Raw genomic sequence first — 22349 nt, 5'->3', positions numbered from 1 at the left:
TCCCTCCCATCTCCTTCAATACACTTTTGAGAGACTCCTACTCTATGCACTGAGATGATTTTGGAAGTTTGGCACAAATACAAATACAAAATGATTTTGGAAGTTTGGGTTAACAGACTTCAATGCTCCCTTATGAGGACAGGGTAAGAAGCCACACTGCAGGCACGGACTGCAGAGAGTAAATGCACAAGGGCAATCAATAATTAAAGCTGCTCTAAGCGAGATCCTCACCTGCCTAATGCTGTTGAATATCTAAGTTGAAAATGTAAACAATATATCCAACACATCGAATCAATTAAAACAACTTGGCTAAAACTCTTGAATGAAATCATTTAAATTAAGTTTACAAAATTATTTTTTATCAAATGGCTAACAGTTCCTTCATTTATGAAAGACGGCTAGGCTGGTTCATGTGCACTTTGCATGGCACTGATACTTTTAAATTGCCTGTACCGTGCCTGTATACATGGTACATTAAAGAAGAATTCGACATAAGTAATAAAACATTGAAAACAAGCTCACATACCTGAACTGGATGGATTAGACCCTGGTTTAACGTCAAAGCAATTACATTAAGAGCAAAGTGGCGGACAGCAGACTGAGTATGGAAAAAGGCATCGAGGACCTGTTTAAGGTAAAGCTGCATGATCGAACTGCTCATTCCTGAGGAGATATCTCCCATTTCTTTAAGGTCTTCTTGTTTTGATAATTTTTTCCCTATAAAAGAAATACAGGTATTATTAACATCTTGACAGATGAAATAACAGACTGTAGCTTAAACAGCTGTCATGGAGTCTTGTGATCTAATATTTAAAGCGCACATGCAAGATTAAGTTTGTTCTATGACAGGAAAAAGATAGGAATTACTTGCATTTATTAATACTTTTTCTGATGGCTACTCCGCCTTCCTGAAGATTACTCATCTATAGAAAGGTTCCATACCGCAAAAAGAATCCAGAAAATTGTTCTGCCATACTGTTCGGGAGGCATCTGGTGCAATAGCAATGTTTGATTCAATCTACATGGGCCACAGAAATGCAGACACCCCTCTATAAAGGTACTACCTGTGATGTCTGTTTCACTTAAATTCCCAGCAAAATATAACATAATATATATATATATATATATATATATATATATATATATATATAGATATATATATAGATTCACTGAAAAAACCATAGGTTTCACACATGTTATAGTTAGCGGAAATTTTACTGATAAAAAACCAATGAAATTCCCCCGTTATAGTTAGTGCAGGCAACTATAACTCACGCGACCGCAATCCTCTGCTGATGCTAATACTGTATTTAGACACTTATTTGCCCATGTCTTCTTCCATACATTTTTAGCTATACATATATTACAAATATTTTTTTTTTCATAAAGACACATATGTCATCAGCAGAAGATTGCGGTCGCGTGAGTTATAGTTGCCTGCACTAACTATAACGGGGGAATTTCATTGGTTTTTTATCAGTAAAATTTCCGCTAACTATAACATTTGTGAAACCTATGTTTTTTTCAGTGAATTTGCAAGGTTTTTTAAATGCTAATTCCTAACTATAACGTGTGTGAAACCTATGGTTTTTTCAGTGAATTTGTACGGTTTTTTAAATGCTAAGTTACTTTACGCCATTCGTGGCGTGCGCGCCCACTTAACGCAGTTCGTTCCGTGCGCGCACGGTGCGCTTCACGCACCGTGCGCGCACAGTAAGCACGCGGTGCGCTTCGCGCACCGCGCGCCCACTTTACGCAGTTAGTGCCGTGCACGCACGGTGGGCACGCGGTGCGCTACGCGCACCGCGTGCCCACGTTACACTAGATGGGCCATGTACGCACGATGCGCTTCGCGCACCGTGCGCACATGGAGGACATATGATGCACTTCGTTTTGAAAGGTAATATTTAAATTTTTCGTAATTTTTATAAGCCATGCACAAATGGTGCCCTTCGGGCACCATTTGCACACGGGGTGGAGAGAGTGTGGATAATTTTTTTTTTAAATTATTTTTTATTTTAATATTATAGTTTATCTCAGGTGTAATAAGCAATGCACAATTGGTGGCCTTCGGCCACCAATTGCACACGGGGTGGGGAGAGTGTGGATAATTTTTTTTTTTTTTATAATTTTTTACCGTACGCGTACGGTAAGCGTAATCGGCAAAATTAGCGAAAAAATAAAAATTCCGTTTTTGGCCTTGGGGGATCTTTGGGGACTCCCTCAACATGGCTATGTGTGTGGGAGCTGTCTAAACAGCCCTTTACATGTTTTTGTGCTTTATATGTTAAACATCTCTCTCAGTGCGAGAGAGAAAATGGCGGCCGCCGCTTCCTGGTTTCGGCCGATTCGAATGTTTACTAAGATCTAAGAGCCAATCAGAATCGCGTTCGCGCATGCCACCGTACGCGTACGGTAAGCGTACCGTAAGCGCACCGTAAGCTGGCTCAGATATATATATTGATTTAAAGGCTATTTTCTCAGAATCTACTGAACAGATTTACACCAAACCTACAAAAGGCACTTCCTTGACCTGAGGACTACCTCTCTGCCAAATTTCTAGTAATTCTGTTCAGCCGTTCGGGCTGTAGCCCTGTCTAAAGGTCCTATGGAAAAATGCATGGGAAAAACGCGTTTTGGGACCCCCCTTTTATCTCAGCCCCCGCTTGACGAATCCCCCCGAGACTTTCAGGGTAGGAGCGGAGCGTAGCGCCCCACCTATTTTGAAAACTCGCGAGGATTCGTCGACCGGCGCCAAAGTTATTCAAAATAGAATGTTGCGGATTTCCTATGGAAACGTGGTCCTAACTATAACTACCTACTGGCGACCGCCAGTAGGTAATATATATATATATATCCATTACTCCGTCGACATCCATTCCAAAAAGACGAAGATAGACCCAGGTTTGTGTGCTCATTCAGAGATTTATTTTCCAAAGACCCTGCACCATCGCCATTACGCGTTTCAGCCTCACGGAGGCCTTGATCACATGGTACGCTGATAGAGAGTTTTTTTCTATTTTTAAAGTGCCAGTGCGCAAAAACGTGTGTTTAAACACTCCCACATAGATTCATAGACATAGAGAACAGATCGTCCCCACGTATGCAGTGTGTTCCCAGGATTGTGCAAATAAAGCAGCGTAATACAGTACCATGATAAAATACCAAAGTGCAAAATGACGCTGAACATAGTAAATATATACAAATAAATATATATATATGAATACTCATGGATAAAATCATAGCATTGATAAAATATCATAAAAATGCTAAAAATGATCCACTGCTAAAATGTTATTCTCGTTAAAACCATTACACCTTGTAGAGTTTGGCAGCATAATGCCCAATCCTATCTCTATCTGGGGTGCACAGTTAAACATAAACATCATATTCATTTATCAAGGAAACAATTATTAGGCCTGAATGCCCCTTGTGAATACCAACAATTAGGGAACAATAGTCTCCGTCTTACAGCATTGTGAGCTCATTGCATACAAAGAATGTCCAGATGTCTGCCCCAGTGGGCCTAGATCTTCAAACGTGGGAAAAATAAAGTGCAAAAATGTGCTGTGCAAAGTATACCAAATTACATCCTATCACAGCCGTGATTGAGGTATGTAAACAAATACAAAAAGGAAATGAGAATTTGATTTAATTATCCCGCAACTTATACACAGAATTAAAATCATCAGTTTCATTAAAAGAAAGTTATCTACAATCAAGAAGCAGCAGTGATTTTCAATATTGATATCAGCCAATAAATATTCATTTTTATAGACAGGTAAAAAAGTCTTCACTTGCATTTAAACCCTGTGGTGCCTTACTGTCCAATTTGAGTATATACCTGGTTTCCATCTGTCGTAATAACCGTTCTCGGTAACCCTTTCTTCTTAGTGGCAACACCGAGTCAATGACATAGTATTTGAGGTGTGCCAAGTTATTTTCATGGCACTCCTTGAAGTGCCTAGCCACTGGGTATGCCGCATCACAGTTATTGATGGCTCTAATGTGCTGGAGCACCCGTTTGTGAACCTGTAGTTTCGTACTGCCGACGTACCGCAGGCCACACGAGCACTCCAGCACATATATTGCATACTCTGTTTTACAGTTTAAGGCTTTGTTGATTTTCACGGGGCTAGGCTGAAATGGCACTTGGTATGTTTGTGTATTAATACCATAATTGCATGCCTTACAGATAGCACATTTAATAAATGCCTTTCTTTTTCCGAGCCAAGTGTTTGTAAGCCTGACCTCTGGGCTGCTCTTAACCAAGAAATTACTCATAGAGCGAGCTCTTCTGAAAGCAATACTAGGGGATTTGTTCATTTCCTTGCCCAAAACAGGATCATTGCAGACTAGGGGCCAGCTTTTATTGACAATTCTACGTATTGATTTGTGTTGTGCGTTGTATGTCATTATGAGACGAGTAGGCTGAACCAGATCGACATTTAAAGTGGATTTACGTCTCAATGTGTCTGATCTTTGTATTTTATTTGCCTTGGTCATGGCTTGATCCAAGACCTTCTCTGAGTATCCCCTGTCAAGGAACCTCCCTTTGCATTCCCGCTGAGCTAGTGTACATTCCTTATCTGTGCTACAAATCCTGCGAATCCTCAACATTTCCCCGAAGGGGATGCTGCTGATTAAATGTGGCGGATGATGACTGCACGCATGCAGGACTGTATTGCCTGAAGTGGGTTTTCTATGAAGTCGTGTTTCCAGTCTATTATTGAACACAAAGACCTCAACATCTAGGTAGAATATACTACTCTTGCTCATCTCAGCCGTGAACTTGAGATTTAAATTATTGATGTTTAAGTTCACAATAAACTCATGTGCTGCCTGTTCTGTGCCATTCCAAATTAAAAACAAGTCATCAATATACCTGTACCAACAAACAATCTGATTTCTTACAATGTCACCATGGTTTGCCATGAGGACCTGCTCCTCCCAGAGCCCCATATGCAAGCAAGCATAGCTCGGAGAGAAGCAAGCCCCCATGGCAACACCCCTAACCTGTTGATATACTTGATTATGAAACAAGAAAAAATTATTTTCCAGACAATCGGTAATCATGTTCAAAATCATTCTATTGTGTGAAAGTCTGTTTAGGGGACGTGTGTTCAGAAAGTGTTCAACAGCTTTTAATCCATCCTTGTGGTGAATGCTCATATACAACAATGCCACATCTAAGGAGATTAATACATATCCGGGGTCCCATTTCACATGTTCAATTTTGCTAAGAAAAACCCCCGTATCCTGTATGTATGAAGGTAATTTCTTGACATGTTCTTGTAGAAAATAATCAACAAATTTTGAGGCGTTCTCCATGATGCTACCCTGGGCGGAGATTATTGGTCTACCTGGGGGTTTACACGCATGCTTGTGGATTTTGGCTATAAAGTAGATAACTGGAATGATGGGGTGTTCAATTTTTAGAAATTTAAATTCATTCAAAGTCAGTAAACCAGCCGATTTCCAGGCTACCAATTTCGTGTAGAACGAGCTCCATGAGGTTCTAACTGCTTGCATGTCACTGCGTTTCTAACAATCTCTGTCATTGAGGTGTGAGAGAGCCTCCTCCATATGCAGAGACCGTGGCCACAAAACAACATTGCCCCCTTTATCAGACTGTCTAATGATAATCTTGTCATCCCCTTGCAATTTCTTCATCAATTGGAAGTATGCATTGTCCTGTTTTGTATACTTCTTGGGGGCATGGGAGACAGAACACTGTAGTTTTTTCAATTCAGACGTTATATTGTCATGAAAAATGTCCACATTGTCTCGCAGCATCATAGGGCAAAATGTTGATTTAGTTTTGAAGTTGGTTTGTGAGCCCCCACCTGATTGAAACATCTCAAGGCTTATTTCATTGTCATCCCCATTGCATTCCTCTTGGAGTTCTTGCATGGCTGAAAAGAAGTCTGCGTCCCCTGCTGTTAATGCAGCACCACTACCCTGCACTTGTGGGTTGATCTCTTTTGATTTGTTCTGGGTGCCTTGGACAAGATGATATTTCCGCAATTTCAGTTTGCGAACGAATTTATAGACATCTATTCTAGTCTGCGCGTAATCAAAATTGCTGGGAGGACTGAAGGATAATCCAAGTGCGAGTATATTCAGATCGCTCTCACTAAGCAAACAGTCCGTTAAGTTGATTACTGACTGCGCATTGGATTGTCCTTTCACTTGCGCTTCCATTTTTTGTTGTTTGGTTTTTTGTTGTTTTTTACGTAGCTGCTGGTGTTTGCGCAAGATATATATGTCCCAACAATCTCCACCGCCCTACTCCTCAATCCGCCAGCACTCCAGAGTCTGCTCTCTACTACTAGCCCAAGAAAATAGAGCACATATCTCTGATTAAGACCGGCTCTGGAAACACTTTCCCACATTTCCTAAGGGAGCTCACCCCCCGTTCTATCTAGACACAATGCCTTCCGCCACGTCAGTCCATACCCTCCCCCTATCTGCGAAGCACTTAAAACCACATGGCCTGTACTCCTTCTCGATCAGTTTCCCGCCTAACCTCTCACCCAAAGCGAAAAAAAACTTTAAGCAAAAACTGATCAGACAACATTCTGAATCACTATTCACGGACATCTACCACTGCTCCTCCAATGGACAGGTAAAAATGGACCTCATTCTCCAAAACAACCAACACTTCACATAGCTTCAAACTGACACTATCAGCTCCTAACCACACTAGGTGTACTGGTAACCCCACTGTGACCATCTACTCCAATGGCACAGTACTGATACAAGCCAACAATGACAATCTAGAGTCCTTCGACGCCCTCTTCCCATCCCTCCTCTCACGCCCCTACTCCTCCCCCAGAAGAACCGGACCTGCCACCAGAACTCACCCACCACCCGGTGCTCCCTAATAACTACATCCGCCCTTCGCCACGCGACCTCACCCTCACCACTAATAGAGAGAACAAGACCCCACGACTCCCCCCCCCCCCTGCCCAGAATTCACCACCACCCGCCACCTGTCCTCCAGCCCTCTTAGCCCACCTCGAACGACTTCAACACGCAATCTCTGACTCCCAACCACCTCCCCAAACCCACATGCAACAAAACATCGACACCACAACATGACCCCCACCACCCTGCATTCACAGCCCCGCCCAGAACCCACACGGTCAACACACCCACAAAAAAGCAACCCAACAACGTAAGACCCCCATACCCGCCCAGAACTCCCACACCGACTTAGAGACTGGGCAGCGACTCACCCTTCTTGAAACCCAGATAGCAACTATAATCCAGGGTTTTAGCGAAATCCTATCCAACCTCGCGGCGCTCTATAAAACCTCTGCGTAGCCCCGTCCTCCCCACCTATACTCAACAAAGGCCCTCAAAGGCTCCCCAGCAGAGATGGATCCCTACCCCCCTCTCCAAGCAGACACAGAGACCCAAAATATCCAGAGATGCAATGTCAGAGTGAAGCGGCAGACCTCACCTCCTCGTACGACAACCCCATTACTGTCACCCTCCAATCCAAAATCCAGGTGACCACTGGACTAGGCAGAGACCAGGCCCTTCCGAAATCCCCCAGACCCACGGCCACCCGCACTATCATACCACGGCCCACAATGCGAAGAAACCAAAAACAGACGACCCCCACCAATTGCATGCTCAAACTGCAGATTAGCCACCAAGCACGCCACAGTACTAGCAGAATCCATCCCCACTCACGACAGACATAGCATTCATCACTGAAACCTGGCTATGGTCTGATTCCTCCCTACCTTTTCTGGATACTCTTGTCCCCCCCAGGCTTTACAATCACCAACAAAGATAGAAAAGACCAAAGAGGAGGCGGCAAAGCAATCATCCACAGAAACACTTTTTCCGTGATGGTAACAGACTTCTTCAACTACAACACCTTTGAATACCTAACCATCAACATTAACACTAGCAACAACAAAACACCAATCTGTCACCTTATCTACCCCCGCGCCCCCCCACCCCCCAAGCAACACCACCACATTCAGTGAACACCTGTCTGACCTAATTTCCCACTGCTCTCTCCGAGATGCAAACAATTTAATTGTGGGCAACCTCAAGCTACACTGGAATGAAGAAAACAACCTGCTAATTCAGAACTTGAACGAGCTGATACACAACAACCACCTTACCCGACACTGCATAGAGGAAACTCACAACAAAGGAGCAATCCTAGATGCCATTATTGTCAAAAGTGACACAATCACAATAAACCACACCCAGCCCGTGGATTGGTCAGATCATCACTTAATTCTCTTCCACCTCACTCAACCGATCACTCTCTAACCCACACCCAAGACCCTGCCAAATGGACCAGAAGCCTCACTCAGATCAACATGCCTGACCTTGAAGAAAGGGTTAACTCTCTCATCACCTCCGCCGACGGTCTCTCCTCCACTGAACTCACTGCCCATTACAACACAACCTTGACCTCCATTCTAGATCAAGTAGCCCCACTGAAACTAAAAAAAAACAGGAACATCCCATCTAGATCCTGGTTCAACACGGACATTAATAACGAAAGGAGACAACTTAGAGCAACAGAAAGACTATGGAGGAGCAACCCCTCCGCAAGCCTACTCGAACAACTCAAAGCAGCCCGAATGAAGTATAAATAACACATCAGCAGCGTGAAATCCACCTTTTTCTGCTCTGCCCTGGACAACGCAAAAAATAGGCCCAACAAACTGTTTAAAATCATCAAGCAACAAACCTCCAAGCCCCTCGAATCCTCAATGCAGGCCTCCAAAGAATTGTGCGAAAACTTCACTGTCTTCTTCGAAGAAAAAATCACCAAGATTGAGCTATCACTAGACATCAACGCCAACCTCGCCTGCAAAAGCTTGCCCCCAGTGACAAAAGACAGCACGTGCATGCACCCCATGAAAACATAGAAGTCCTTCGACCCCACCCTGGTAGCCGAGATCCTTAAGCTGATTTCCACCTCCAAACCTGCCTCCCAAGTACTTGACCCTATACCCACCCAACTGACCAAAAAATGGAAACTCTCCACCTTTCTGGTGCAGAATCCAACAGCTCCCTGGAATCCGGCATCATACATGAATGCCTCAAAGTTGGACAAGTCACGCCACTACTAAAACCACCAGGCCTAGACTCCAATTACCTGAATAACTTCAGACCTGTCTCAAATCTCCCCCTCCTATCCAAAATCCTTGAAAAATGCGTCCTCTTGCAACTGACTCAGCACATGGACAACATCAACCTTCTGGACCCCCACCAATCGGGGTTCAGAAAAGGCTATAGCACCGAGACCGCGATCCTCAACATCACAGACGATATCCACAAATTCCTCGATACCGATCAATGCTGCCTACTTAGTCTCCTGGACCTATCGGCAGCCTTTAGCATGGTTGAAAACCAACTACTCATCAAGGCTCTACAAGAAACGGTAGGTGCCAATGAGGTGGTCCTACGCTGGTTCTCCTCCTTCTTACACTGATGGATTAAACCCAGATCCTTGACTGGGTGTGAGTGTTTGATTGGTTCTGATGCTCCGTCCATCACCACCCCCTTTTGTACCGCTTTGTTCGCCATAAGTTGGCAGGGTATGCTCAGACGTGAGTCCCTTGCTCACTTTGCCACTGGATTCAAGCAAGTCTGGCTGAAGACGGCTGAAATGGCAGAAACCGGTCCTAGGAAGCTTGTTTCCGGTCCAGGGAAGGCATGGCTTGGCAGTTTGGGCTGGACTGTTCCCATGAGGCACAGGGTCAGACTGATTTGCATATGGCCATGTCTGAACTGGGGTGGCAGAGTGGGCTAAAGAACGGTGATGGATTAAACCCAGATCTGTTGACTGGATGTGACTGTTTGATTGGTTCTGATGCTCCGTCCATCACCACCCCCTTTTGTACCGCTTCAACCTCCCATAGAGCATTCCCTGCCAGAAAATGCCAAAGTCTAGTTAGCAGTTTTAAACTGCCCTTGCAGTCTGCCATGGCAGACTGAGTCATATTTTACTTTTCACCATTTTAAGTGCTACAGTCCCTTAGGGGACACTAACCTACAGGCCCTGGTCACCCTTAGAACCATATACTAGGGACTAAGAAAGAAGTTAGCTTGTGTAATTTGGTATAAGGCAATCAAACATCCACGCTTAAGGGTTAGGGCAGTGGCAATGAGGTCACGTTAGCATAGTCTTAATGGACAAGTTACTTACCTTAGGTAACGCCTTATCTGGTAGAGACAGGATCTAGCCGCTGATTCCTTACTTTTGAATTTCCCCCCAGGTACGAGACTGGATCCAGAAATTGTTTCCCACAGCATGTCAGTGCATTGGACGAGGAGACCACACGACTCAGTATCGAGGTCATGACGCTATGTGATGTCGACATGCTGACATCAGTTTCTTCCGTAACTATTTTCCGCAGTCAAAAAGGGGAGGCACCTATAGCAACTGCCTATTGAAACAGTGTGCTAAAATGAACACCTTTGTGCCGAATAAGCCTCTATTCCTAATTAAATATGTGAATCTTTTTAAACGAAATCATAGAGACCAGCAATGACAAGGTCCTAATTCAATATGTGAAGTCTCATAACTAAATAAATGAGACCAAAGAGGTCTCAGTTCGCAGAGTGGGGAAGATGGGAGGGGCGTAAGGAATCTGCAGCTAGATCTTGTTTTTACCAGATAAGGCATTACTGAAGGTAAGTAACTTGTCCATCTGATAGAGATGTCTACCCGCACATTCCTTACTCTAGAATAAAATACCAAAGCATACCATCCCTGGAGGTGGGCCTGCCAACTGAAAACGCTAAAAGCCTCTAATTTAGAACAAAAACGGTCTAGAGCCAGAGAAAAAGACTGGACCTCCCTAACAATGTAGGTGAGCAATAACATGCTATACTCTTTTAAAAAACCTATGGAAGAACCATAGATAAGTAAAGTTGCAAGACAATAAAAAAGCATGAGAATAAAAATATCAATCTTAGCATGACCACTGTGGTAGAAGTCAACCAACAAGACGAATAGAAAACTTTTTGCACCCTTAAGATAAACTGAAACCATGCATGCTCACCGCATAAGCACTGCGGAAGGGACCTGGCTCTGTATATACTATACTAAAATTAGATATACGGTGCACAGAGTCCAGGGAGTCGCCAGAGGTATAGCAGAGGCTAAATTAGATAATTACTAACTGCTCTCTTTGTGGTAGTGTGGGCAAGCAGTTAAGCTTATCCAGAGGATGAGTTAAGCATTTATTGTATTCACTCAATCAAGGACTGATTGTAAGAAAGTGGCTCTGTATATACTGTTCCCAAATAGGTACAGTGAGCACAGAGAGGAATATTTGTAAGTTTCAAAAATCGACACTTAGAAGAATTTCTGGCAAAAACCAGGCAATGTTATCCTATGGAGGAAAATCAAGTATTGGTAAGTACGGTTGTAATTACTTTTCAGGGTCAGTGCTGGGCACCAAGATCCAGCACTAGGATCTCTCCTGATAACAGGTAAGTATTTTCGTTTTCGTTATTCGGCTGATTTGAGGTGAATATTTTAAAGTTTCAAAACTCGACACTTAGAAGAATTTCCAAGTGAAACCAGTCAATGTTACCCTATGGAAGAAAAGTGAGTAATCGGCTTTTGGGTACGTTCTTGACTGGCAGAGTTAAGGTTCTGGACATAGACTCAGGGGTCTCCCAGGGTCAGGCAAGTACAGTTGTTACACCCTCAGCGGCATAGGGAGTTAGGCACAATGTTATCCTAGGGCGGGCAGGGGGCCTTGGGTTGGTGGCTGCTGGCAATCAGGTCACACGGCTTTGGGAGCTGGGCTCCTGGTCACTTACTCAGGGCAAGTGGGGAAGAAAAATAGGAAAGAGGTTGCAGTCCCAGGGGCACCCGGGCGGCTGGGTGCAGGATGCTTTTGAGCCGTCGGGCGCTCACTGGATATCAATGGTGAAGCTCAGTGACGAACAAAGGCTGCAAGCTCGGGGACGAAGATTCTTCAGGCGCGACCACCGCTTCGAAAGGTAAGTTGGGAAGCTGTAGGTTAGGTAGGCACCCTGGAGCTTGGCACAGGGGGCCGCAGGGGTGTCTTTTCGCGTCGGAAAATCTTACCCTCAGCTGGTCGCAATTGGAGGGGTCCCTGGTTCTGAGGCTGCAGGCATCATCAGGAGCGTCGAGGTGGGTCCTTGGGTGCTGGATTCTGGGTCGCAGTCGCCGGGGGGACATCCTCGTGGTCTTCGTCCACTCCGGCACAGGCCAGGCTTGGCAGGTGCAGAGTGTGCAGGAGTCGCGGTTCCTGGTTGGTACTTGCTTTGAGCAGAACCACTGCTCATGGGAGCCCAGTCTTTTAGAGTCACAAAGCAGTCAGGTCCTCCAGGGTTTTTGAGGTTGCTGACCACTGGAGAAGCCGGGTTTCAGCAGGAGCAGATTCGAGAGTCGACAGGCCTGTAGGGCTGGGGCCAAATCAGTTGGTGTCTTCCTCTTGTTAGCAGCTGCACGGCAGGTCTTCTTTCTTCTTGTTCTTCTTGCTTGTTTCGGATTCGGGATCTGAGTAAGGAAGGTTCAGGGTGCCCCTAAATACTAAATTTAGGGGTGTTACAGGTAGGTAAAGGGCAGGGACCAATGGGTCCCTTCCCTGGGGTGGGTACACCCCCTATCCTGCCATTCTCCAGTGGGAGGGGGGCAGGAGCCTAGTCCTGATTGGGCAGGGCTCCCCATCTTCAAGATGGTGAAAGCCCGGAGATGTGCTTTACCTCGCCTCCTCCACCTGAGGGGTGGGGTTGGCAGAGGCTGGCACACCCCCTTTCGTCCCTTGGGGTTTCCCGCCAGAGTGGGGGCTAGAACCGGTGGGGACTAGTTGCGGAGTATAGCAAGTGGTCTGGAGAGGCTCACAAAGGCAGCAGGCCTTTGAAGCTTCCACCTGCCCATCCTGGGGGAGGAGACCTAGCACCTCGCCCAGGACATGCATTGTTGCAGGCCCAGGAGAGCGGATGGCTCTCACCCAGGGGTCCAGCAACATGTCTGCTGGGTGGCAGCCTAGGCAGCCTCTCAGGCAGGACGTGGATTATGGGTTAGGTTCAGGGGGCAACTCCAAGTTGCCCTCTGTCGTCCATCTTACATTAAATCCCACTCTGGCATCAGTGTGGGTTTAATGTGCTGAGAAGTTTGATATCAAACTTCTCAGTCTTCAGTGTTGCCATCATGATGCTGTGAAGTTCGTGTTAACGACCTCCCAGCACCATATACTCTTAATGACAGCACCGCACTTACAGTGCCCAGGAATGGACCTGGGTACTGTAGGAGTACAGGGCTCACGCACCTGTACCCTCACCACTGGCATAGTGCACCCAGTTAGAGGGGTGACTGAGGTATGCCAGGGCAGTGTGTTTGTGGGCATGGCACACAGGGATATGTACCATGTCGACTCTCTGTTTTATTCTGCACCAAGACACTCAGCCTGCAAAGGCAGTGTGTGTGTGTGTGTGTGTGTGTCAGGGTACAGGGCCTCTAAGGGTGGCACAATAAGTGCTGCAGCCCTTAGGGGCCTTCTCTGGTCACAGCGAACTGGGTACCTATGGAACCATTTACCAGGGGATGACATGTGGCCAGAGATGCCAATTGGGTTTAGGCTTCAATGCAGTTTTAGGGAAGGAACACCGGTCCTGGGCACCTGATTGGCAGGAGCCTAGGGCACACTCAGTCAAAGCACATCAGCAATTCAGCAACAAGAGGGGGCATACCATGCAAGAAAGATGGCACTTTCTCACACTGATAGACACACTCGGAGACAGAATCCAGACCAATTAGGTAAGTATAAAAAAGGTATACTTCTGTTTTATTTTAGAACCAAGCAGGACTTGGCACAGGTAAGTAAAATAAACTTTCAAATGCAAGACTGTTCAAGGAAACGCAGCTGTGCTTGAAATCACAATTGTTACAGGTTTGTAAATACTTTGAAATCAGTTCAAATTACACAGTAATTACTTTTTGTTACTTTGAGAACTGAGGGTGGTATGCCTAGATACCACAACTTACGATTGCTAAATACAAGGGAAGCACAACTTTTTAGGTCTCGCCTGAGCTCTAGCGCATGCGCTAGTACAGGCGAGACCTTTAGTAAGTGGGTTTTCAAAGTGCTACCAGAGAGGCTTTTGCTGGCCTAAAGCCTGCGTGCATGTGAGCGTGAACGTGCACAGGCCGTCTGGCTTTTTGTAATGGCTCATTAAGCCTTACAGTGCGTGAATCCCCTCCCTTCTCCAACTCCCTCTTCGTCAGCTTCATTTTCACTCCTTTCGCGCATCTGTCTTTTTCCTCTTCCATTCTCTCGCCTCTTATCTTTTTTCTCCCTTTCCTTTCACTTTCTCTTTGCGCTTGTTTAACTGGGAGGTTAATATTTTATTCACACTAATGGCCCTGCTCTTTGAACACATGCACAAAGTCTCCTTTACAGCAGGTCATTGATTCATCTAATTTTAGCAGCCATTATGTTTCTCTGCAGGGTAAGCTTAATTCAGGCCTTGTGCTTCATCAAACCATCAACTGAGTTTGATAGGTATAATGCAGTTTCTGATGGATACTTCTGATTGCAGATTTGAGACCTTAGAATACTCTCCAGATGGTACACTGTATCCGGAAACCTTTCTTCAGCAGTGCTCCTGCACACCTCGAGGTGGCGCCATGCGGCTCCGAAATTAGCTCTGTACCATCCCAAAATAGAAGAGCAGCGTATAAGCATGACACCTTTCCTCTGACATCAAATATTTTTTTTTCCTACTTTCTAAAGTGGATCTGGAGCTCCCCTCCCAATTTTGACAGTTCTTCGATGTCCTCTCATCGAATTCCAGTGCGCTAGGGAATGAAGTACGCACCTAAAACTACATGCAGTGAATACAGAAACAAAATGTCAGTAACAGATCTACTCAGGGTGTCCCTTTGCTGTCAGGGCTTTAGCCAAGACTGCGTGATAGTGCATTTGAAGGCAATGCGAGAGAGGGAGACAAAGCTGTATGTTGCCAAAGACAAGTAGAAGTTGCAACTTGTGTAATTCACGCTTCCTCTCCAGTTAGTAGGTGGAAACTCAAGTCCTACTCCTGAGGTAGTTCCTGTGAACAGTTAACTTTGCGCTCCAACTCAAGCGGTGAGTCCAAGTCTTAATCCAAGCACAAACATAAAACAAGCATTAGCATGGCCAATAGGTCTCGCCTTTGGGACCTTATAAGTGTTTAGCCATATAACGGTTGATGTTGTTGCACCAAGGATATTGTGATCCATAACTAAATACTTATAAGGTCCCAAAAGCGAGACCTATTGGCTATGCCAATGCTGGTTATACTTTGCAATAGAATTACATTTCTCTTTATACAACACAGTTCAACAAAAACATTTTTTTAGGCCCAAAATCTCTTTACATGGGTTCCTATTGGGGAAAAACTGTTAAGAAGTTTTACAGGAAAGTACATGATTTACAAGGGTGAGCTCTGGGGGTTAGGACCAAGGTTCCCTAAGGAGCACTGGGGCGGCCAGGTGCAATGTGCACTGTCCCGGTGTTAGCCAATGGGGCTAAGGGGGGGCCTTTGGTTTGGGACTGCTGATGAGCAGGTGTAGGAAACTGGCTCTATATATACTACACCAAAATGAGGTATAGTGTGTATAGAGACCAAGTGACCCCAGAGGTAGGCAGAGGTTAAAGTTAGATAGAACATTACTCTCTATTTGTGGTAGAGTGGTCGAGCAGTATGCAGTATCAGAGGACCGTGTTAAGCATTTGATGTACACACTCAGTCAGCAAACAAATTCACACACTCAATAACTGACCTCTAGGCCAATTGTCTTTCTATGAAAATATACTGTTTATTTTTAGAACCAAGCAAGCCTGGCACAGGTAAGCCTTAAATACTTTAGAGTAATAAGTTACTGGATATAGAACAGTTTGAAAATGCAATAGAAATTGTACTTTGTTTGATTTACAGGGGATGCAGTAGGTTGCAACATTTAGCAAATACAGTACATCGAAATGAATAGGCTTTTTCATTAAATTACAGGTTACTTTTACGTTTTCTAACTCAGGGCTGGATACCAAGATTCAGCACTGGGACATTTCCTGTAAACAGGTAAGTAAATACGTTTTGATTATTAGTGCAATTTTTAAAGAATATTTTTAGATTTCAAAACTCCACAATTTTTGGAAGATAATTGAATGTTAGCCTAAGGAGGAAAAACAGGTTATCGGTTTACAGGTAAGTAATCGACTGTTATCCGATAGGGGGCCTCCGGTTGGTGGCTGCTGGCAAGCAGGCCACTGGGTTGTGGGAGCAAAGCTCCTAGGGTTAAGGTCAGGGCAAATGGGGAAACAATGTAGCACAAAAGGTGCACGTTCAGCGGCACTGGGGCGGCTGGGTGCAGAGTGCTGTTTCGACGTCAGGCGCCCTGTTTTCAATGGAGAACCTCCGTTTGCAAAAGCACTGCAGGTAGGGAGACGAAGGACTTCTGGGTGCGACCACCACTTGGAGAGGTAAGTTGGGAAGTTAAGGGTTGGTTAGGCACCGTTGGTTTGGGCACACAAGGCCGTGGGGCATCGGGTGCAGGGGTGCCTTTTGGGGTCGGATCTTCTTACCAGCTACGGGTCGCGGTTAGGGGAGCCTTCTGGATTTAGGCTGCAGGCGTCGGCAGGAGGATTGAGCCAGGGCAGGGTTCGCCGGATCTCGGGTCAGGCTCGCCGGGGTGACCTCCTACTGGTGTTTTTCAACTCTAGATCGGGCTGGGTTCAGCGGGTGCAGAGTGGGATGGAATTGCAGCCTCTGGCTGCTGCCAGAGGTTGCAGTTGAACAAATTCGGTGTTAACGGGAGAAGCAGTCTTTGGAAGTGAAAGGCAGGCAGGTCCTCTGGGGTTTTTGAGGTTGCTGGCTGCAGGACACACCGTAATTTATCAGGAGCAGGTTCGAGGGGAGAAAGGCCGGTAGGGCTGGGGCCAAGTCAGTGGGCGTCTTCCTCTTGTTAGCTGGCTGCACGGCTGTTCGGTCCTTCTGTTCTTGTTGTCAGGGTGGATCTGAGGAAGCAAGGTTCAGGGTGCCCCCTAAATACTAGATTTAGGGGTGTTACAGGTAGGTAAGGGCAGGGACCAATGGGTCCCTTCCCTAGGGTGGGTACACCCCCTATTGTGCCACCCTCCAGTGGGAGGAGGGCAGGAGCCTGTCTCTGGTTGGCTAGGTCCCCCCATCCTCAAGATGGCGAGGACTCAGTTGTGCTTTACCTCTCCTCCCCCACCTGAGGGGTGGAGTTGGCAGAGGTGGGCACACCTCTTTCCCTCACTTGTTTTTCCCCGCCGGCTCTCCCGCCCAAAGTGGGGGTAGAACCAGTGGGGACCAGTTGCTGAAAGCAGAAAATGGTCTGGGGAGGCTCACAAAGGCGGCATGCCTATGAAGCTTCCCCTTTGTGAAACCTGCTCATCCTGGGGGAGGAGGCTTGGCACCTTGTCCCAGGATGTGCATTGTTTCAGGCCCCCGAGAGCAGCAGGCTCTCGACCCAGGGGTCCAGAAACATGTCTGTTGGTGGCAGCCGAAGCAGCCACTCAGTCCGATCAGTAGGAGTTGGTAGAGTTTCAGGGTGCATCTCTAAGATGCCCTCTGTTGTGCATTTTACATTAAATCCCACACTGGCATCAGTGTGGGTTTAATGTGCTGATAAGTTTGATACCAAACTTCCCAGCTTTTAGTTTAGCCATTATGGTGTTGTGGAGTTCGTAATGACAAACCCCCAGCGCCATATACTCTTAATAGCAGCACTGCACTTGCAGCACTGCACTTACAGTGCCCAGTAATGGACTTGGGCACTGTAGGGGTACAGGCCTTATGCACCTGTACCCTCACCTACTGGCATAGGGCACCCAGCTAGAGGGGTGACTGATGTATGCCAGGAAAGTGGTTTGTGGGCATGGCACACAGGGATGTGTGCCATGTCGACTCTTCACTTTGTTCTGCACCAAGACACGCAGCCTGCAAAGGCAGTGTGTGAGAGTCATCTCAAAAAGTGCTGCAGTCCTTAGAGGCCTTCTCTGGTCACTGTGCCCTGGGTACCTATGGTACCATTTACCAGGGGCTGACATGTGGCCAGAGATTCCAATTGGGTTTAGGTTTCAATGCAATTTTAGGGAAGTAACATAGGCCCTGGGCACCTGATAAGCAGGAGCCCAGGGAACACTCACAGAACATCAGCAAAACGTGGGGCCATACCATGCAAGAAAGAGGGCACTTTCTCACAGCAGGCCACTCTGGTGAGGGAGCAAAGAACCTAGGGTTAAGGTCAGCACTGCAGGGGTCAACGAACAGCCCAGGAGTTGCACCACCAGCGGCACTGGGTCAGCAGGGTGCATAACGCACGTCGGGGACCCTGTGTTTCTCAATGGAGACCTTCGGTTTTGAAAAGTGGCTGCAGGCTTGGCAGGGAGACTTCCTGTAGGAGACCACAGGCTGGGGAGATGAGCTGGAAACTTGGGGAGTGCCTGAACACCGGTTATGCCACCAAAGGCCGTGGGGTGTCTGGTTTTCTTACAGCTCCGGTCGCTGGGACACTTCAGGTTGAGGCCCCAGGCGTCATCGTGAAGCTTGTGGGAGGTTGGGGATCACCAGATCCCAGGTCAGGATCACTGGGGAGACCTCCTTGTGGTGTTGGCCCACCCGAACTTGGGCCCTGGAAATCAGGTGCAGAATCATGGAGTCACCGGATTCCAGATTCTGGAGAGGAGTCTGTCTCCCATGAGCACTGGATTTGCCCAATCAGAGTTTGTAGGAAGGTCGCAGGGAAGGTCCTCCGGGCTCTGGGGGTTGCTGGCTGATGGACATGCTAGGGTTTTTGCTGTAGGCAGGGCCAGTAGGGCTGGGGCCAAAGCAGTTGGTGTCCTTTTCTTCCTTTTTTCAGAGTTTTATATAGAACGGTACTTGAACTGAAGGTATCAAGTATCAGAGCATTTTACAAGAGCACCAGTTGAATTACACCAGGACACATTCATTTATTTTTGATAGGCACGGGGAAATTAAAAGATTTGCCTAGAATCACAGGATGTTGAGCATCACTGCCGAGGAACCTGGTTCTCCAGATTGGAGGTCGACTGCCCCAGCCGTTAGACCAACATCCTCTCCCCTTCTCCTTTCTGGGTCAGCACGGCTCTTCGTTCCTTCTTTCTTACTCTAATCATAGGAGGCAAGGTTCAGGGTTACCCCATAATACATAGTTACCGAAGGTAAGCAACACGTACATCTGATAGAGACTACTAGCCGCAGATTCCTTCACGTAGAATCGATACCCTAGAAATACCCCCGAGAAGGAGGGTCTGCGAAAGGACCCCACCAGCCAAAGCAGAACAGAGGGCCCCACAGGGGACCAGAGCTGTGGACCAGGTAGAACCTCGCCCCTGCCAGGCCAAGGGAACCCCCACAAGCAGAACCCCACCGACCCCAAGGGGATGTAGGAGGGAAAGAAGGCTGAAGAGGCCCATACACTCACAGCAGAGGAACCAAGGGCAAGGACTGAGAGGACGAAGCACCCCACTCCCCTCACAAGGCAACATAGTTTCCGCCCAATGCCAAGACAGGAAGGCAGAAGAAGAAGTCTAGAGGACCCAAGGAAACTAGTTAAAAGGCGGCGAACCTACTCCAGATGGAAAGCAGCCTGCCAGCCAGAACAGCGCCGGCAGTCAAAGTCAGAAGCAAAAAGAACAGCCCGAGGCCCCAGGAAGGCTGAGTAGGCGACTCCTAGCAAGGGATAACACAGGATCATCCCAGACCTTGGGACAGGAGCAGGGAGAGGAGGAGATGCCAGGCCACCACTACGAGTGGCCATGCACAAAACCTCAGGAAGCAAAAGCAACCTACCTAAACGCCATGGAGTACAGGCACCTGAAGGCGACCAGAACCCTCTAGCAGAGCGCAAGCCATATGACAGCTACCACTATCCCTCATAGGGTACATTAAGTCCCAAGATATGGGAACCCTCTTTGGAAGAACTTCCGCCGCAGAGGAAAAAACAAAAAAGCCACGGGGAAAGAAACACCCCCGCTGAAGGCTTGACAAGCAGCCCAAACAAAGAAGAAGACCCAATCTTAGAACCAAGTCTGCGCAACAACTCCTGCAGTACCTAACACAATCAACACAAGGGCCGTCCAGCAGCCAACAATGCCAAAGACCCAAGGAAGGGCGTAAACGGCTAGGCAACACACTGCACAGCCAGAACAGCCGGCCTAAGAAGGCCCAGAATCAACCCAACTCAGAAGTCACTGAGAAAGGGACGGAGGAGGATAAGGCGGAGGAGGGGGACGGAGCCCTGCCAAGAGCTTTTGGAAGGCAGTGTCAGCCGGGGCATGGAACAACAGGTTGCCATCAAACGGAAGGTCGGTGAGTCGCTTCCAAATATTCTCAGGGAATCATCCGTCCCGAAGCCAAGCATGGCGACGGAGAGCGACTAAGGAAGCCATGGCCCGGCCCAGCACCTCCGAGATGTCCAGAGCGGAGCGGAGAATAAACGCTGCAAGCTCCCGGCCATCCAATGCATGATGCCGTAAGTCCACCAGGCCAGACTTCTGGGACGCTGCAGATCCCAGAGACTCCGCCGAGTCCCACAAACAGGAGGAGGGCCTAGCCAGCACACACAAGGTGTTAAGGGCCCGCAGGGACGCGCTGGTCGAGGAGAACATGTGTCCCCAAGAGTCCAGCCAGCAGGCCTCTCGGGACGGCGGAGTCAACAGCGGCGGCAGGGAGGGAAAAGCAGTCCTCAAAAGGGGGCTGGCAGTTGAGGGGTGAAGGGAAAGACATGCTAGGTGACGCGGCGCCGGTGCAGAAGATGCTGAGGCACTGGGTCCCATGAGGCAGGACGCTTCCAAGCCCCCGTCAGGGAAGAAAGGAGCGAACTTTCAAAGGGGAGTAAGATTTCCCTCTCACCAGAGCCCTGGTGGAGGACCTCCAATAGATGGTCCGCCGGAAAGTGAGCCACCGGATCACCCATGCGCAGGATGCCCACAGACGTGGACACTGCGTGAGCGAAGGCCGCACCAGCCTCAGGAGGGCCCCGCGGTGGAGAAATCACCTCCTCCATGGGTGATGGCTGCAAACTAAGGCGGCTGTCCCCGAGGCCAAGCGGGCGGGCAAGGGCCAGACCTGGAAGTCAGAAGGAGCCGAAGAATGAGGGACCTGCCGCTCTTCCGACGAACACCTCTGCCCATGAAGGGCGGGGAGCCGCCCTCCGACGCCGGTGAAAAAGACACCACACGGCGGCCAGTCCCTGGGGAGGATGACACCAATATGCATGCCTCCGGAGAAGAATCAGCGTCCGAAGATGAATCCGCAGTACGACCCCTGCGCGGAGCCGTAGAATCCGCTGCTTGAGGTAGGACGTCGGTACCGGCCGGCGTCTCCGGACAAGGGGCCTCCAAGTCACCCCGCACCAGGGACCGGAGTGGAGACTGGAGTAGAGCTGGAGCCGCACCGGCCCCGGGGTGGCGCCGGAGTGACGCCGACCCGACCACCGGCGAGGCAGCAACCTGCGTGGGGGAATGAGACGGGCCTGGGGAGTGGCATGAAGCCCTCCGACAGCCGCGGCCCAGAATGAGGCGAAGATCACTCGGCAACCCATGCGGCAGCACCAGGGACGATACAACCTCCGACGAGGCAGACACCTGTGAGGGGGACGAGAGGGGCCCAGAGAGGGACGAGGGGTCTTCCCTCAGCCTTGACCCCGAACGGGACGAGGAGGGTCCATCGACCCCTGTGGCTCCGCACAGTTCAGCTGCTATCGGCGCTGTAGCGGCGTCACCTCGGCCTTAGACAGGACCACCCTGTCAAAGGACCAAGAGGGGCTCGGGGATGCGACCCGTGCCCTGGCGTCCTCCTGCGACACCACAGGGACCCCCGCTGGAGTTTGCGGCGAGGCAGAGACGCCGTGGCCCGAAGGAGGTGCCCCAGAGGAGCCGCACCCCAACAGTACCACATCCTCCAAGCCTGGATCCGAACCAGTCGGTGCCGGGGCCGGAGCCACCGGTGGCACCACAGAGGGCCCTGCGCAGAGCGAGGGATCCGCCGACGCCCCAGGAGGAGACGCCAGCGAGGCCTGCAAAGCTGCCGCGTATGTCTCCATTTGGACTCTCGACGCCCCAACACCGGGAAACGGTGGATAGGATGACACGTGGGGCTGCATCACCCGCGGAGAGTCCACGCCCCCGGGAGGCCGGAAACCAGACCCCGGGGACAAACTCCGACACTTACCCACCGGGGAGCGATGCTCACGTGACATTGGAGAAAGGCGAGGACGACCACCACAGCAGAGTCTGAAGCCGTCCGTCGAAGCAGACCAAGGGGAGGACGTCGACCTGGTGAGACGTGCCGAG

The 22349-nt window shown here is 48.4% G+C and overlaps 1 protein-coding gene across 16 annotated transcripts in view; it reads right to left on the bottom strand.

The window, feature by feature from the left end:
- Positions 1–22349, bottom strand: part of NIPBL (NIPBL cohesin loading factor) — a 1722939-nt gene that overhangs the window by 238457 nt on the left and 1462133 nt on the right. For all 16 annotated transcript variants that reach the window (XM_085631078.1, XM_085631072.1, XM_085631074.1 and 13 more), the window contains one exon: positions 527–717. In XM_085631078.1, coding sequence (XP_085487204.1) covers positions 527–717 — 191 coding nt within the window. The remainder of the gene's footprint in view (positions 1–526; positions 718–22349) is intronic.

This window comes from Triturus cristatus, chromosome 2_1, assembly GCF_964204655.1.
Source record: "Triturus cristatus chromosome 2_1, aTriCri1.1, whole genome shotgun sequence".
Lineage (NCBI taxonomy): Eukaryota > Metazoa > Chordata > Amphibia > Caudata > Salamandridae > Triturus > Triturus cristatus.
The sequence above is the reverse complement of the archived record's forward strand: the minus strand, read 5'-3'. Positions and strand labels throughout refer to the sequence as shown.